At 37.2% G+C, this 14,750-nt stretch overlaps 1 protein-coding gene across 4 annotated transcripts in view; it reads left to right on the top strand.

Annotated features, from left to right (window-relative positions):
• MRPS35 (mitochondrial ribosomal protein S35) overlaps window positions 1–13,045 on the top strand; it is a 44,275-nt gene extending 31,230 nt beyond the window's left edge. For all 4 annotated transcript variants that reach the window (XM_032347583.1, XM_032347586.1, XM_032347585.1 and 1 more), the window contains exon 8: window positions 12,730–13,045. In XM_032347583.1, coding sequence (XP_032203474.1) covers window positions 12,730–12,999 — 270 coding nt within the window. In that variant the 3' untranslated portion in view covers window positions 13,000–13,045. The remainder of the gene's footprint in view (window positions 1–12,729) is intronic.
• The last annotated feature ends 1,705 nt before the right edge of the window (window positions 13,046–14,750 follow it).

Genomic DNA, 14,750 nt, shown 5'->3' with positions numbered 1-14,750 from the left:
AGCAGGCTCCCTGCGGAGCAGAGAGCCCAATGCGGGGCTTGATCCCAGGACCCTGGGATCATGACCTGAGCCGAAGGCAGAGGCTTTAACCCACTGAGCCATCCAGGTGCCCGATTTCCATAGCCTTTTGAAGTAGAAGTCTTCAAAAGTAAGGTGACAGAGTATCAAATTCCCTTTTTAGTAAAAACGTAGCATACTTGTTAGATGTTAGCAATAATTAGCTTACTGTTCTAGCTTAATGATCTTTTGATAAAATTGTTAATAATCAGCAATCATAATTGTGCCCAGTTTATAAAAAATATCTTTGCAACAGTTTGAGATACTTAATTTTCATGGATGTATGATTTATGTGTAGATTAGGTTTGCTTTTCATTTGATTATGTTTTCTCAAATATTTACAAAGTATTCTTAATTCCTTATTGTTTTGGAATTTTTCCACAAATATTTGCTTCTATGAGTTTATTTCCTGATGCTAATTTATATTTGACTACGTTAGTATCCTCTGTATTCTAGAAAAATAATGGCTGCTGTAACAGGGTACATCTCTTCAATGTGAAATGTATTTATGCATAAACTTCTGAGTAATCTAATTATGCATAAACTAATATTACAGTGTTTATTAAAAAAAAAATAACTAAATACATTAATTGGATTCCCATGATGAGTCTGAGCATTTGTAGTAGAGCAGTAACAATAAAGAGTGCTTACTTGCTACCTTTTCCTTGATTCCAGGCAAATAGCACATCTGGCCTTTATTTAATTTATTTTTATTTTTATTATTGTTATTGTTATTTTTAGAGAGGGAGCAGAGAGGAGAGAAAGAATCTTTTTTTTTTCTTTTTCTTTTTTTTTTCTTTTTTATAAACATATAATGTATTTTTATCCCCAGGGGTACAGGTCTGTGAATCGCCAGGTTTACACAGTTCACAGCACTCACCATAGCACATACCCTCCCCAATGTCCATAACCCCACCCCGCATTCAGAAACCCCTTCCCCCCAGCAACCTTCAGTTTGTTTTGTGAGATTAAGAGTCACTTATGGTTTGTCTCCCTCCCAATCCCATCTTGTTTCATTCATTCTAGGAAAGAAAGAATCTTAAGCAGGCTCCAAATCTAGCACCCAGCCAGATGTGGGGCTTGGTATCACAGTCCTGAGATCATGACCTGAGCCAAAATCAAGAGTTCGACACTTAACTGACTGAGCCACCTAGGATCCCCTTGGCTTTCGTTTTAAAAGAAATTTTTAGTCTTGCTCCAGGAGTCACCTGTGTCTCTTTCTTTTTTACCTTTGCTTTCCAAATGATCACCCTGGATAAAAATAAAAAGGAAACCAAAAAGGGGATGAGGAGTGAGAGAGGAGCTCCATTTTTTTTTTTTAAGATTTTATTTATTTATTTGACAGAAATAGTGAGAGATAGAGCATGATGAGCAGGGGAGAGAGGGAGAAGCAGTTTCCGCTGAGCAGGGAGCCGCATGCCGGTCTCCATACGAGGATCCTGGGATCGTGACTTGAGCCGAAGGCAGACGCTTATCTGATTGAGCTGCCCAGGTGCTCTGAGGAGCTCCATTTTTAAAAAGTGCTTTAAAATGGTGTCTTTTTTCTGAACACAATAGTGTTTAGTGTGTCCATACATTTTAAATTAGTACTGACTTTGAAGATCAGGAATCAGATTTATCTGTTACAACCTCTTCATGATATAAATTGAGAAATCAAGATTTAGAGAGATACATAGTTTTTCTCAAGTTTACAGAGTTTGTTGGCTGAGGGACTCGAGATTTGAACTGCAGCTTCAAAGTTCATATTCTTCCCATGGTATCATATTTAGTGTTATTCAACTTTGACTTCCATTAAAACAGATTATTAAATAAGAGATGAAATCAAATCTGCACTTTAGCTGCTAGCTTACTATGTTCTCAAACTGAACAATTGACAGTTGAAAATTTATTTCCAGGGCACCTGGGTGGCTCAGTTGGTTAAGCTTCTGGCTTCAGCTCAGGTCATGATCCCAGTGTCCTGGGATGGAAAGCCCTCTATTAGGTGCCCTGCTCAGGAGGGAGCCTGCTTTTCCCTCTCCCTTGGCCTCTCCCCCTGCTTATGCTCTTTCTCTCAAATAAATGAAATCTTTTTAAAAAAAGAAAAAAGAAAGAAAATTTATGCCCCTAACCTGTTTTCAGCTAGGGGTTGCATTAGACTCACCTGGGAAGCTTTTTTTAAATTACGGATCCATGAACTCTACATAATTAACATCTCTAGTGGTGAAACTCAGGAAGGTTTCATTTTAAAGTCTCCACAGAGGAGTCTGATATAAGTTCTGATTGTGAATAATTTCCCCAATCTTTGAGTCTTCTTAATAAAGAAACTACACAGAAGGCTGGTATATCTCTTTTAAGATGGTTTTTGTATATGTGTCTAGTATCAGTTAGTTGAGTGACTGCCTTCAGCTCAGGTCATGATCCTGGAGTCCCAGGATTGAGTCCCGCATTGGGCTCCCAGCTCCACAGGGAGTCTGCTTCTCCCTCTGACCATCTACCCTCTCATGCTCTCTCTTACTTGCTCTCTCTCTCAAATAAATAAATAAGATCATTAAAAAAAAAAAAAAGAATAAGGGCAAAAAAATTTGTCCATGATACAGACTTTTTTTGACTTGATGTGTTAGGCAATAGGCAGCTGTTCTGTATTCTTGGATGATGGCACAATTAAGGTGACACTTCTCTTTGCTGTCAGGGAAAACATCATATTACATCCTTTAAAAATATTTTCTCTTCCTGTTGCCTACTGCTACCACCCTGAGTCTTCATCATCTTTTAACTATAATAGCCTTATTGATTTTCCCATCCCGTCTATCTTCTGGATTTCTGTTAAAGTAATTGTTTCTAAAAAGCAAATCTATTGTGTCATATTGCTTTATAAAGTCCTTCAGTGAGTGGTTCCCTATTACCCAGGATAAAATCTAACCTACATAGCCTGTCTGTTCACAACAGTTTGCCACCTCATTACCAGTTCTCAGGAAATATAAGCTATGTATTCTGTATCTCAGCCATAATGAACATAATGTGTTCTTTTATAACTTTACATATGTTGTTCTTTCTGCTTATGATCCCTTTTTCAAATTGATCAGCCTTGCCGATTCATATGAATCTTTTAATACACTTCAGATGTAGCCCGTCCTAGAAGTTATCAGTGTATCCTTTCCTCCTCCTCCTGTTAGCATTCTTCTTATTGCTTCTATGGTAATTGTCCATATACATGTCTGACTGACCCTGTTAGACTGTGAGATTACTGAGGAGAAGGACGTATCTTTCATTTATTGTTGCATTCCCAACCCCGAGTACAATGTCTGACAAAATAGCATTCAGTAAATTTTTAAAAAACCAATCTGAATTAAATTGAGTTCCTTGACATACTCAGTTAAACATTTGGCCATGGTAACTGAAAGATTTGGCAGTAGTCTTTCTTTTTTTAAAAAATCCACTATGGATATTTACCTCTTCTTATTTTTTATGATTTCAAATAACTTGAATTTTCTTCTGATGCTTAAACTGTTTTTTCCTCATGTAGCACAATGCCTTACTTATAATCATGAGAAGTGGAATATTACTGTGATTCATGTTCTAGGCAAAGGGAGCTGTAAATAAGATGGTAAAAGGTGACAACTTTGTGTGTTCAGTGGAACAGCTATTTCTTTGCCTTCTGTTACATCAGAATACACTGACCAATGCATGGAATGCAGTGTTTTTCTTTGTATTGAATTTATGCTTACAAGAGGACAAAAAGGTGATAGATGCAATTAAATTATTCTTTTGTTCTTTATATTCTTTTTTACACTGTATCTGTGTTCCTTGGAATATGTTCTGCCACTAAAAAGCAGTATGATTTGGCAAATTATTTAATGGGTCTGGGCTTCAGTTTTTGGTCTATAAAGCAGATAGTAATAGTACTGCCTCATAGGGTTGTTGTGGAAGTTAAGTGAATTATTGTATGTATGGTGCTGACATACGTAGTAAGTATTCTAAAGTAAGTATTCTAATAGCTATATTCATCCCATGCTGCTTTCCTCACCTTGGCCTCCATTCAGTTCCGTGATTATACTGAGGTCTTTGCTATCTCCAGGTCTTTCTGGATGTTCTTCTCTGCTGGGATCGCAGTCTTCCATTTGATTGGCTCCTACTCAACTCCAGGTTTCCTACTAGACTGGCAATTGCAGGACAGCACAGTGTGTGCCTGGCAGGGTAGTTGTGCAATAAAGATTTATTGAGCAAATGAATAATTGAGGCTTTGTAGAAAGGAGAACAGATCGTGTAGAATGAAAGGTTGCTTCCTCTAGGGTTGTAGTCAGAGCAGGTTCTCTCGTTGTAGGCAGGGAAGAAAAAAGAGAGCCCAGATATGTGTATATGTATTATATACACACTCATACAAATTAAATGCTAAAATTATAAATGTTTAGTGATTGAAGTATTAAAATAGGAGTCTATAGGTTAATCAAACTCTGCCTAAATGGTGATCAATTTAAGCTTAGTGATATTTTTAATTGCCACCCAGTAATTTGAAGATGACATTATTTATACTTTAAAACTAATATATTGCAGCTACACTTCAAAAGAAGAAACTCTTGGGGCGCCTGGGTGGCTCAGTTGGTTAAGCATCTCCCTTCAGCTCAGGTCATGATCCCGGAGTCCTGGGATCAAGCCCTGCATTGGGTTCCCTGCTCAGCCAGGAGTCTGCTTCTCTCCCTGCCCCTTACCCCACTCATGCTCTCTATCTCTCTTTTGCTATCTCTCTTTTGCTCTTTCTCTTGCTGTCTTTCAAATAAATAAACAAAATCTTTGGGGGTGCGATGGAGAGAGACTGGTTGATGAGTTTGTGAGAGTTTATATAGTGCTATCTCTTTTGTATGTGTTTGAAATTTTCTGTAATAGACTCCTTTAAATCACAAAAACAAAATGTATTTAGCCTCATAGAAAATGATTAACTTAGAGGTGCCTGGGTGGTTCAGTCAATTGAGTGTAAGACTCTTGATTTTTGGCTCAGGTCATGATTTCAGGGTCATAGGATCAAGCCCCCAGTTGGGCTCCATGCACAGCACTAAGTTGGCTTGTCCCTCTTCCTCTGCTCCTCCCCCTGCTAGCATGTGCCCTTTCTCTCTAAAAAAAGAAAGAATTAGGAAAAAAAGAAAAGAAAAGAATTAGCTTATAAATTGGATTTTGGGGGCGCCTGGGTGGCTCAGTGGGTTAAAGCCTCTGCCTTCGGCTTAGGTCATGATCTCAGGGTCCTGGAATCAAGCCCTGCAACAGGCTCCTTGCTCGGCGGGGACCTGCTTCTCTCTCTGCCTGCCTCTGCCTACCTGTGATCTCTGTCTGTCAAATAAGTAAATAAAATCTTTTTTAAAAAATTTGGATTTTGTTCCACTACATTATTATTGTATTTGAATAATGAGGATTTTTTTTTCTGTTTTTTATTTCATCAGCAGATGCCTAATACGAACAAGCATAGGTACCCTTTTTCTAAAATACTTGGATATGAAAACATTCATTTTTAGCAAGGGTACCTAGAGACATCCTGCTTCTCCCCGTACTGCCTAGCACATGGTGGGTTCTCAGGAAATGTTTTTTGAAAGAGTATGCAGGAGCAGTCACAGACCGAAAGGGAGTTTTGTCTGTTGAGCTCTTCCCTTGCAATTTATTTGTTGAAGAAATCTTGGGCTCTTGTTTGCTGTGGGCTTTCCCATCATTTGAATTCTGCTGATTGTATCACCATACTGTAATTTTTTAAGTTGATAGTTGGATCTAGAGCTTCATCAAATTCTATTTTGACTTTTTAAAAACTACTGTGTAATTAGTATTGTGCTCTTCCATCAGGAAGTCTATGGTATCAGATTATTTTTGTGAAATTTAACACTATTAGTTCTTTAAGTTTGAAGTTATAGAAAAATTATGTTTTAGATGGTGAAAATTATAGGCTTTTAAATAAACTTATTTAGGGCGCCTGGGTGGCTCAGTGGGTTAAAGCCTCTGCCTTCGGCTCAGGTCATGATCCCAGAGTCCTGGGATCGAGCCCCGCATTGGGCTCTCTGCTCAGCAGGGAGCCTGCTTCCCCCTCTCTCTCTGTCTGCCTCTCTGCCTGCTTGTGATCTGTCAAGTAAATAAATAAAATCTTTTAAAAAATAATAATAAATAAATAAATAAATAAACTTATTTAAGAAAATTGATCCAGACTAAATTTCCCAAAATTTGTTATTGCAAACTTAAAAAATAAGTTTTGATTTTTATTTGTATAAGACATTGTCTTATTCCATTTAGGTTGCTATAACACAGTACCACAGACTGGTCTGTTTATAAACAAAAGAAATTTGTTTCTTGTTTTTTTGAAGTTTGAGATATCTAAGATCAAAGCATTGGCAGATTGGGTGTCTAGTGAGGGCTCACTTCCTGTTTCATAAACAGCTGTCGTCTTGCTGTCTCCTCACATGGCAGAAGGGGCAAGGGTTTTCTCTGGAAGCTCTTTCACAAGGGTGTTAATCTCATTCATGAGGGCTCCACCTCATGACCTATGCATCTCCCAAAGACCCCACCTCCAATGCCACCACTTTGGGAGTTCCATTCCAACAAGAATTGAGGGTGGGCATGGGGGGGCGGAGACCCAAGCATTCAGTCTATAAGAAATATGTTAAGAGTTCTCCTCCAAAGATTTGTTGGAACTTGTTAAGTAGAATCATTGGGAATCTTGGAGTTATATCATAAAATATAAAAAGATTTCAGAATCTCATAGTTATAATCCCATAGTACAGATATGATATGTATAGCAATGTAGTTTTGTGTTGGTCTGTTTTGGCATTCATTAATTCTGACTTCTGCTCTATCTAGACTGTTATTAATCCCATCCAGTAATTTATTAATTTTAGATATTGTGTTTTTCAATTCCAGGTGTTCATTCAATTGCTTTTTCTTTATGCTTTTTCTTTCTTTAAGTCATATTGTTTATCTTTTCCTCTTTTTTCTTTAACATATTTTTTCTTAGTTACTGTCCTTCTCTGCTAACTTCATTATCTGGATCATCTGGAGTTCTGCTATTCTTTGTTTCCCCTTGGTTATTATTACATTTTTCTTCTTTTCAAATGTTTCAATTGCCTAGGAACTTTCTTGCATGCTAGACATTATGTATAAAAGACTCATAGATGCTCCAGCTGCTATCATCCATCAGAAGGAATTTCCTCTTTTTTTCTCTTAGGCAGAGAGGTTCAGGGATTTATCATTTTAGTCCAGTCATGATTTAGCTACACCAGGGGTGGGCTGCAGTTTTTTTAAGATTTAGTCCAGCTCTTCCTTAGGCATAGCCTTCAAGGCTTTTGATTGGGAACTTGGTTAGTTAACTTCTATATCTGCTGTAGAGTCATTTGTACTTTTCAGAAGTTTTGAGCTTAGCTTGGTAACCTCTAACCTTGAAACAGAATCTGGTAGATGTTTTAAAAGGGTGATTGGGGTAGGGGGTGCCTGGGTGGCTCAGAGGGTTAAGCGTCTGCCTTCAGCTCAGGTCATGATCTCAGGGTCCTGGGATCAAGTCCCACATCGGGCTGTCTGCTTGGCAGGGAGTCTGTTTCCCCTTCTCTCTCTCTGCCTGCCTCTCTGCCTACTTGTGATCTCTGTCAAATAAATAAATAAAATCTTAAAAAAAAAAAAAGGGTGATTGGTTGTGCATTTAAAACACACTTCTTCCTTCTAGTGCGACTTTGTCTCCTAAACATTCTGAGATTATGGGGGATTTTACTGTGCTTTTTAGAGGTGTGATTATGATTTCCCAACTTCTCCATAAGTAACCCCAGAACTAAAACCAGTCATGTTTGGGATTCTTCAGTTCCAGTCTGTTTTATAGAGCCCTGTGTAACAGCTCAAATTTCACGTATTCCTCTATACCCAAGAAGAATCCTGCATTTGCCAAGTGCCAGTCTTGTACAGAATTGGAAAATGCCCTCAGGAAAGAAAATGTTTAAGGATTTTCAGAAGGATCCTCCTCCCATCCTTGCAGCCTGGAATTCACATTCGTCTAGTCATCACTGATTCTGTAACTCTGATATCTTTTTTTTTTTTTAAGATTTTAAAATTTATTTTAGAGAAAGAGTGAGAGTGGGGGAGGGGCAGAAAGAGAGGGATTCCCAAGTAGACTCCCTGCTGAGGAGGAAGCCCTACTGGGGGCTCCATCCCAGGACCCTAAGATCATGACCTGAGTTGAAATCAAGAGTTGGGTGTTTAACTGACTGAGTCACCCAGGTGCCCCAAGGATTTTATATTTATACCTCTCAGAAATGAAAAATATTCTAACGTGACAAGTATTATGGACAGTATTACTGCTTTTATATCATTGACAAAGATTAAGATGTTTTAGAATAGCTTCCTAATATATCATTTATAGAACAGCATCTCTTTTAGTTAGTTCTGTTCTCTCTTCACTGACAGGCTCTATTTGGTTGTTACTCATCTGTGAAAGCTTATACATTAATGACTAGGAAAGATTTCCCTCAAAAAGTAAATATATTGATAATAATTAGCTTTTACTTTTCCTGCTTGAAAAACAGAGACATTCTAAAGATGCTGTAAAGGTATTTTCTTCCATTTAACTCAGGACTTCAAAAAAATAAATTTCTTTTTCTTGACAAGAATGCTATTTTGTGTGCGTGTGTGTGTGTCTGTGTTTTCTAATCTACATCTGATTAGACATAAAATGCCTATATCCAAAGGAGACTGCAGGAAAACTGGAGATAACTTAGTAAGAATAGGTAATTAATTGGGAAAATTTAATCAGTGATAGCATTTATCAAGAAGACATGAAGTTACAAGAATCACGAAAAACATTACCTTTATATCAGGGATAAGAAATAAAGACCTCTTGTTTCCTTAACTATTTTATCTAAACATTATAAAAATAATGATACAATTTTGTGAGTGGGAATAATTGCAGAACATTCGAACAATTTGGTTTGTGTTTATATTTACACTGAAAGTTTCTATTTATTGTTTGATGGGGGTAGTGATGCCCTTGACATAGAAACACATTTTGTAGGTAGGCTAACAAGGATTTGAATCCCACTGTCTTTCATTCATCTTAATAAGCTATGTTTTATTAGTAGCAAGCATTTATTTAGTGTTTACTCTGAGCCGGTTGCTCTAAGTGCATGGATATTCCTTACCTATTTTATTTTATTTTTATTCCTTACCTCTTTTAATTCACAGAACAGCCCTTGGAATCACTTCTTCTGTAACACAAGTCTGTCACAGTAGTAAGTGATGAAGCTAGGATGTAAACTGAGTTCCGTAAAACACCAAAGCCCATATTAAATATTGTGTCATACCACCTCCCTGTGCGATCCTGAGCAAATCACACACATACACACCCTAACTCTGTAACCCCCAAAGCTTTGGAAATTGCTAGTTTTTTCATAACTTATTTGGTGGCAAAATGAGACTTGAATGGATGAAAAACATTTATAGCCTTTGTTTATACCATTTAGTGTGACTGCATACACGTTGCTGCAAAAATGGTGATGTATTTGATTTAGGGTGTCCTGTGGTTGATCTTCTCTGGAAATGTTAACAAAATATATGGTGTATGCACTGTATTAATTTTCTAAAATGTAAAAAATTCTGAAATCAGAAACATTCCCAGGTGGCTATGGCCCCTATTTAACTTCCATATTACTTTATTTTCTTTCTGTAGAGATGTTAACATCAAACCCAGTAGGTTTTAATAAGAATTATATGAAATAATTAATGTATGTAAGCATTTAAGGTCCGTGGCATATAAGTATTTAATTTATTGGTATTGTTACTATCATTATCTTGGAATTTATATTCAACTGTGCAGAGTTTGGATCCTAAAGTTATTAGAATTGTTGAAAACATGAGTTTTGTTTAGCTTGCAGCTGAAGCCCAACACTGCTTTGTGTCTGTGTAGGATTAGTAGGAAACTATGCCTTCTACACGTTGTAGTCACTTTGACTTACCACTGGCTATTTAACACAGTATGATTTTCTCCTGTAAGTGTTTGTTATCCCTTAGTGCAGTATTTCCTAACCTTTTTTGTGTCACTGCACACAGAGAAAAGTCTTTCCTGAGATCAGTGAAGGAAGAGGGTGCTTGTGCACCGCTGCTCCAGGGTCTCCTGGCCACCTGAGGGCCACGGGAATCAATAGCATGACACACTGTAACACTTTGACAAAGCAGCCTAGAATTGTGTACACCAAACATAAGCGGAAGATAAATGAAATGATGAAGATTACAGTGAATTTACTTTTGTTACCTCTTTAAGTATCTATTTCAGAATAGGTGAAAAAATCCACATAAAACTAGGTGAAAGTTATAATTTTTTAAATTGTTCATCTCTTAATTGTCTTCTAGCAGTCAAGAATGAAGTAGATGAGAATTTTTTTTAAAAAGTAAGAGGTAGATTGACTGTTTTACATAGTGCTTTATATAATGTATTTCTTGGAATCTTAAGGATACTCATTTGTAAGTTAGAATTATGAAGAAACTATGACACTGTTTCATCATTTAAAGCACTTCTAAGAGTAGATAGGACCAAAGATACATTTAATTTAGGGCATTTGTTTTTTTTAAGGGTCTGACATTTATTTTTTCCCCAAATATTACAGTAAAAAGTAGGTAGGGTAGGATGATTTTGTCAGTTTTCTTTTTAATGTAAAATTCAGAGTTTGGCTGTTAGAAGGTATTTGCAACAGGCTTGTATGCGCAGGATACAAGAAGTTGTTTCACATTATTCACCCACCCCGCCCCTTTGCCAAGCCTATGGGGTGAATCACAGCCAGATTAAAAAAGGAGTGTAGAGTTAATTCTCAACCAGATAATATGTTTCTAGAACGTTAGGTGAGATGTTTTCCTCAGCTATAAATTCAGGATAAGGAGGTGGAGCAAACAGTATATAGGGAATTGTGAGTATAGCCCCTTTGGCTAAGGAATTTGAGGGTCAGGGAAACACTCCACATCCTATTGGTTTATCTTGAAGGAAAGGTTATTTAGTTTGAAGGATATAAACAGGATTTCTTTTTCTTGTGGTTCTTTATGGTGGAGGAGACTCTTTCCTGGCCTTCAGTTAACCCAAATGGGGTTAGCTGAGTCCATGGCATATCCAGGGGCCTATTTGCAGTTGGTGGGGCTCCTCTTTACCTTTTGAGGGACGCATTTCCTGTGCTTTTTCTTTTCTTTTTTTGTTTCTTAAGATTTTTTAAAATTTTTATTTATTTGACAGAGATCACAAGTAGGCAGAGAGGCAAACAGAGAGAGAGAGAGGGGAGGAAGCAGGCTCCCTGCTGAGCAGAGAGCGTGATGCCCCAGGACCCTGAGATCATGACCTGAGCCGAAGGCAGAGGCTTTAACCCACTGAGCCACCCAGGCACCCCTCTTGTGCTTTTTCTTTTTTCATGGACTCGAATAGTGAGGTTGGGGACAGGAGGGAGGCAGAAGTGGAAACCGACTCCTTGGTACTCACTTAATTCTGAACAGACTTGGAGCTCTGTCTGCTCAAGTTGGGGTCTTTTTCAAGAGGAGTTTTCAGAGATAAAATATTTTTGACAGCCTTACAAATCTGTCTTTCTTTTAATACTTCAGAAATGTTCTAATTTGCGGGGTTTACCACCTTCAAAAGCTTTAAGAATATTGGATGATTCTATAATAGTATATAGCTCAGAATATGTTATTTTGGAAATAAATATTGTTAATATGTTATATTATGTTAGAATATGTTAGTTTGAAAAGAATGTGGCTGGCATTCAGCACTTCATTGAACCAGGGCTTATTATTTATCAGCTGCGTTCCTTGATTTTTCACAGAATGTTACATCTTCATCTAAATCACAAATCTGAATTATATTACTATAAAACCTAACAGTGTTCCCTAAGATAGCATAGTAGTAACTTTTGTAAGAAAAAACATGTTAGTGGGGAGCCTGGGTGGTTCAGTTGTTAAGCGTCTGCCTTCAGCTCAGGTCATGATCCCAGAGTCCTGGGATTGAGCCCTGTATCGGGCTCCCTGCTCCAAGGGAAGCCTGCTTTTCCGTCACCCACTACCCCCTGCTTCCCCTCTCTTACTGTGTCTCTCTCTGTCAAATAAATAAATAAAATCTTAAAAAAAAAAAAAAGAAAGAAAGAAAAGAGAAAACAAGCGGTAACAAAAATTGTTTCCCTTAGAGGAACAGAAAATAAAGATAATAACAAAATAAAATTCCAGAATATATTTAGTCATTAGGACTAAAAATCATGTATTGCACATGTATTTTACATTTTTTATTTTATTGTAATGATTGGTATTCCTTGTCATCCCCACAGGCATGTTACAAAGATAAATACAGTCTTTTCTCAACTCTTTATTATTAACCTCAGAAATGTGAAGTGTTGATGTGTTAAGAGTTTAGGGATTAGAAAGCTGCAGAAAATGAGTTTTCTGTATCTTTTGGAAAGTAGTGTTGCTTTGTGAGTGGAATTTGCAAGCCAGATAAATTCTGTAGAGTTAGTGAGTGGTAATGTAGTAGTCACATCATAGAGTGTGGGGTCCTGAAACAGTTGGCGCAGGTGGGTAGCAGTGCTGTAAGGGAGGGAAATCAAAGTTCACATACAAAGTATCCATAGGGACTCCACATTTTGCAGATTTTCTTTCCCTAAAACAAAAACAAAACTTTGTTTTTGGATCGTATTTCTCAGATTTCAGAACTCATTTTTTTCCTTTCAGAAAACTGAAGAATGGGAGAAAGATAAGACTGAAGCAGACATGGAAGAGTATGTATGGAACAATAGCTCCTCTGAAAAAAATATTCTGGAAACACTTCTCCAAATCAAAGCTGCTGAGAAAAATCTGGATGTAAATAAAGAAGAGCTCCTTGCTACGAAAGAAGTTGAAGAGTACAAAAAGTCTGTTGTTAGTCTTAAGAATGAAGGGGACAATGAAAATACCCTTTCTCAGTACAAAGAATCAGTGAAGAAACTATTAAATCTAATGTGATTTATTTAGAAAAATCTCCTTGATTTAATTTTAATTTTATGATTTTAAAAAATCTCCTTGATTTAAAATCTCCTTGATATAATTTTATAATTATCTCACTTTATATAAATTTGAAAGTGCTAAAAAAAAAAAACCATTGTTACACATTTCAGATTTTTTTTTATTAGTTTCAGAGGCTTAGTGATTATTATTAGTTTAGTGATTCATCAGTTGCATATAACATACCCAGTGCTCATTCCATCAGTTTCCCTCCTTAATGCCCATCCCCCAGTTACCTCATCACCCCACCCACCTCCCCTTCAGCAACCCTCGGTGTGTTTCCTAGAGTTCAATGTCTCTTACAGTTTGCCTTCCTGTCAATTTTCATCTTATTTTATTTTTCCTTACCTTCTCTGTGTTCATCTCTTTTATTTCTTAAATTCCACATATGAATGAAATCATATGGTATTTGTCTTTCTCTGACTTACTTATTTTGCTTAGCATATTACTCTAATTCCATCCACATTATTGAAAATCTTAAGATTTAATTCTTTCTGAATAAAAATACTACTGTGTATATATATACCTCATCTTTATCCATTCATCTGTCAGTGGACATCTGGACGCTTTCCATATTTTGGCTGTGGTGGACGTTGCTACTCTAAACATTGGGGTGAGATGCCCCTTTGGATCACTGCATTTGTATCTTTGGGGTAAATACCCAGTAATGCAGTTGCTGGTTCATAGGGTAGCTCTGTTTTCAACTTTCTGAGGAACCTCCAAACTGTTTTCCAGAGCGGCGCACCAGTTTGCATTCCTACTAACAGTGTAAGAGGGTTCCCCTTTCTCCACATCTTCACCAACATCTGTTGTTCCTGACTTGTTAATTTTAGCCATTTTGACTGGTGTGAGGTGGTATCTCATTATGGTTTTGATTTGTATTTCCCTCATGCTGTGTCTGCAAGCTATTTGTATGTTTTCTTTGGGGTAAAGTCTGTTGGCGTCTTCTGCCCATTTCTTGACTGGATTTTTTGATTTTTGGGTGTTGACTTTAATAAGTTTCTTTATAGATTTTGGATACTGGCCCTTTATCTGATAAGCCATTTGCAAATATATTCTCCCATTCCATAGGTTGCCTTTTAATTTTGTCAGCTATTTGCTGTGCAAAAGCTTTGTATCTTGATGAAGTCTCAATAGTACATTTTTGCTTTTGTTTCCCTTGTCTTTGGAGACATATCTAGCAAGAAATTGTTGCAGCTGAGGTCAGGTTGCTGCCTATATTTTCTTCTAGGATTTTGACAGATTCCTATCTCACGTTTAGGTCTTTCATCCATTTTGAGTCTATTTTTGTGATGGTGTAAGGAAATGGTCCGGTTTCATTCTTCTGCATGTGGCTGTCTAATTTTCTCAGCACCATTTGTTGAAGACACTGTCTTCTTTCCATTGGACATTCTTTCCTGCTTTGTTGAAGATTAGTTGACCATAGAGTTGAGGGTCCATATCTGCTCTCTATTCTGTTCCATTGATCTATGTGTCTGTTTTTGTGCCAGTACCATGCTGTGTTGCTGATTACAGCTTTGTAGTAGAGCTTGAAGTCCAGAATTGTGATGCCTCCAGCTTTGGTTTTCTTTTTTTAGAATTACTTGGGTATTCAGGGTCTTTTCTGACTTCACACAAATTTTAGAATTATTTGTTCCAGCTTTGTGAAATATCTTGATGGTATTTTGATAGGGATTACATTGAATGTGTAGATTGCTGTAGGTAGCATCGAC

Source organism: Mustela erminea, chromosome 6, assembly GCF_009829155.1.
Source record: "Mustela erminea isolate mMusErm1 chromosome 6, mMusErm1.Pri, whole genome shotgun sequence".
NCBI classification, from domain to species: domain Eukaryota; kingdom Metazoa; phylum Chordata; class Mammalia; order Carnivora; family Mustelidae; genus Mustela; species Mustela erminea.
This window is presented reverse-complemented; position numbering and strand designations above follow the sequence as displayed.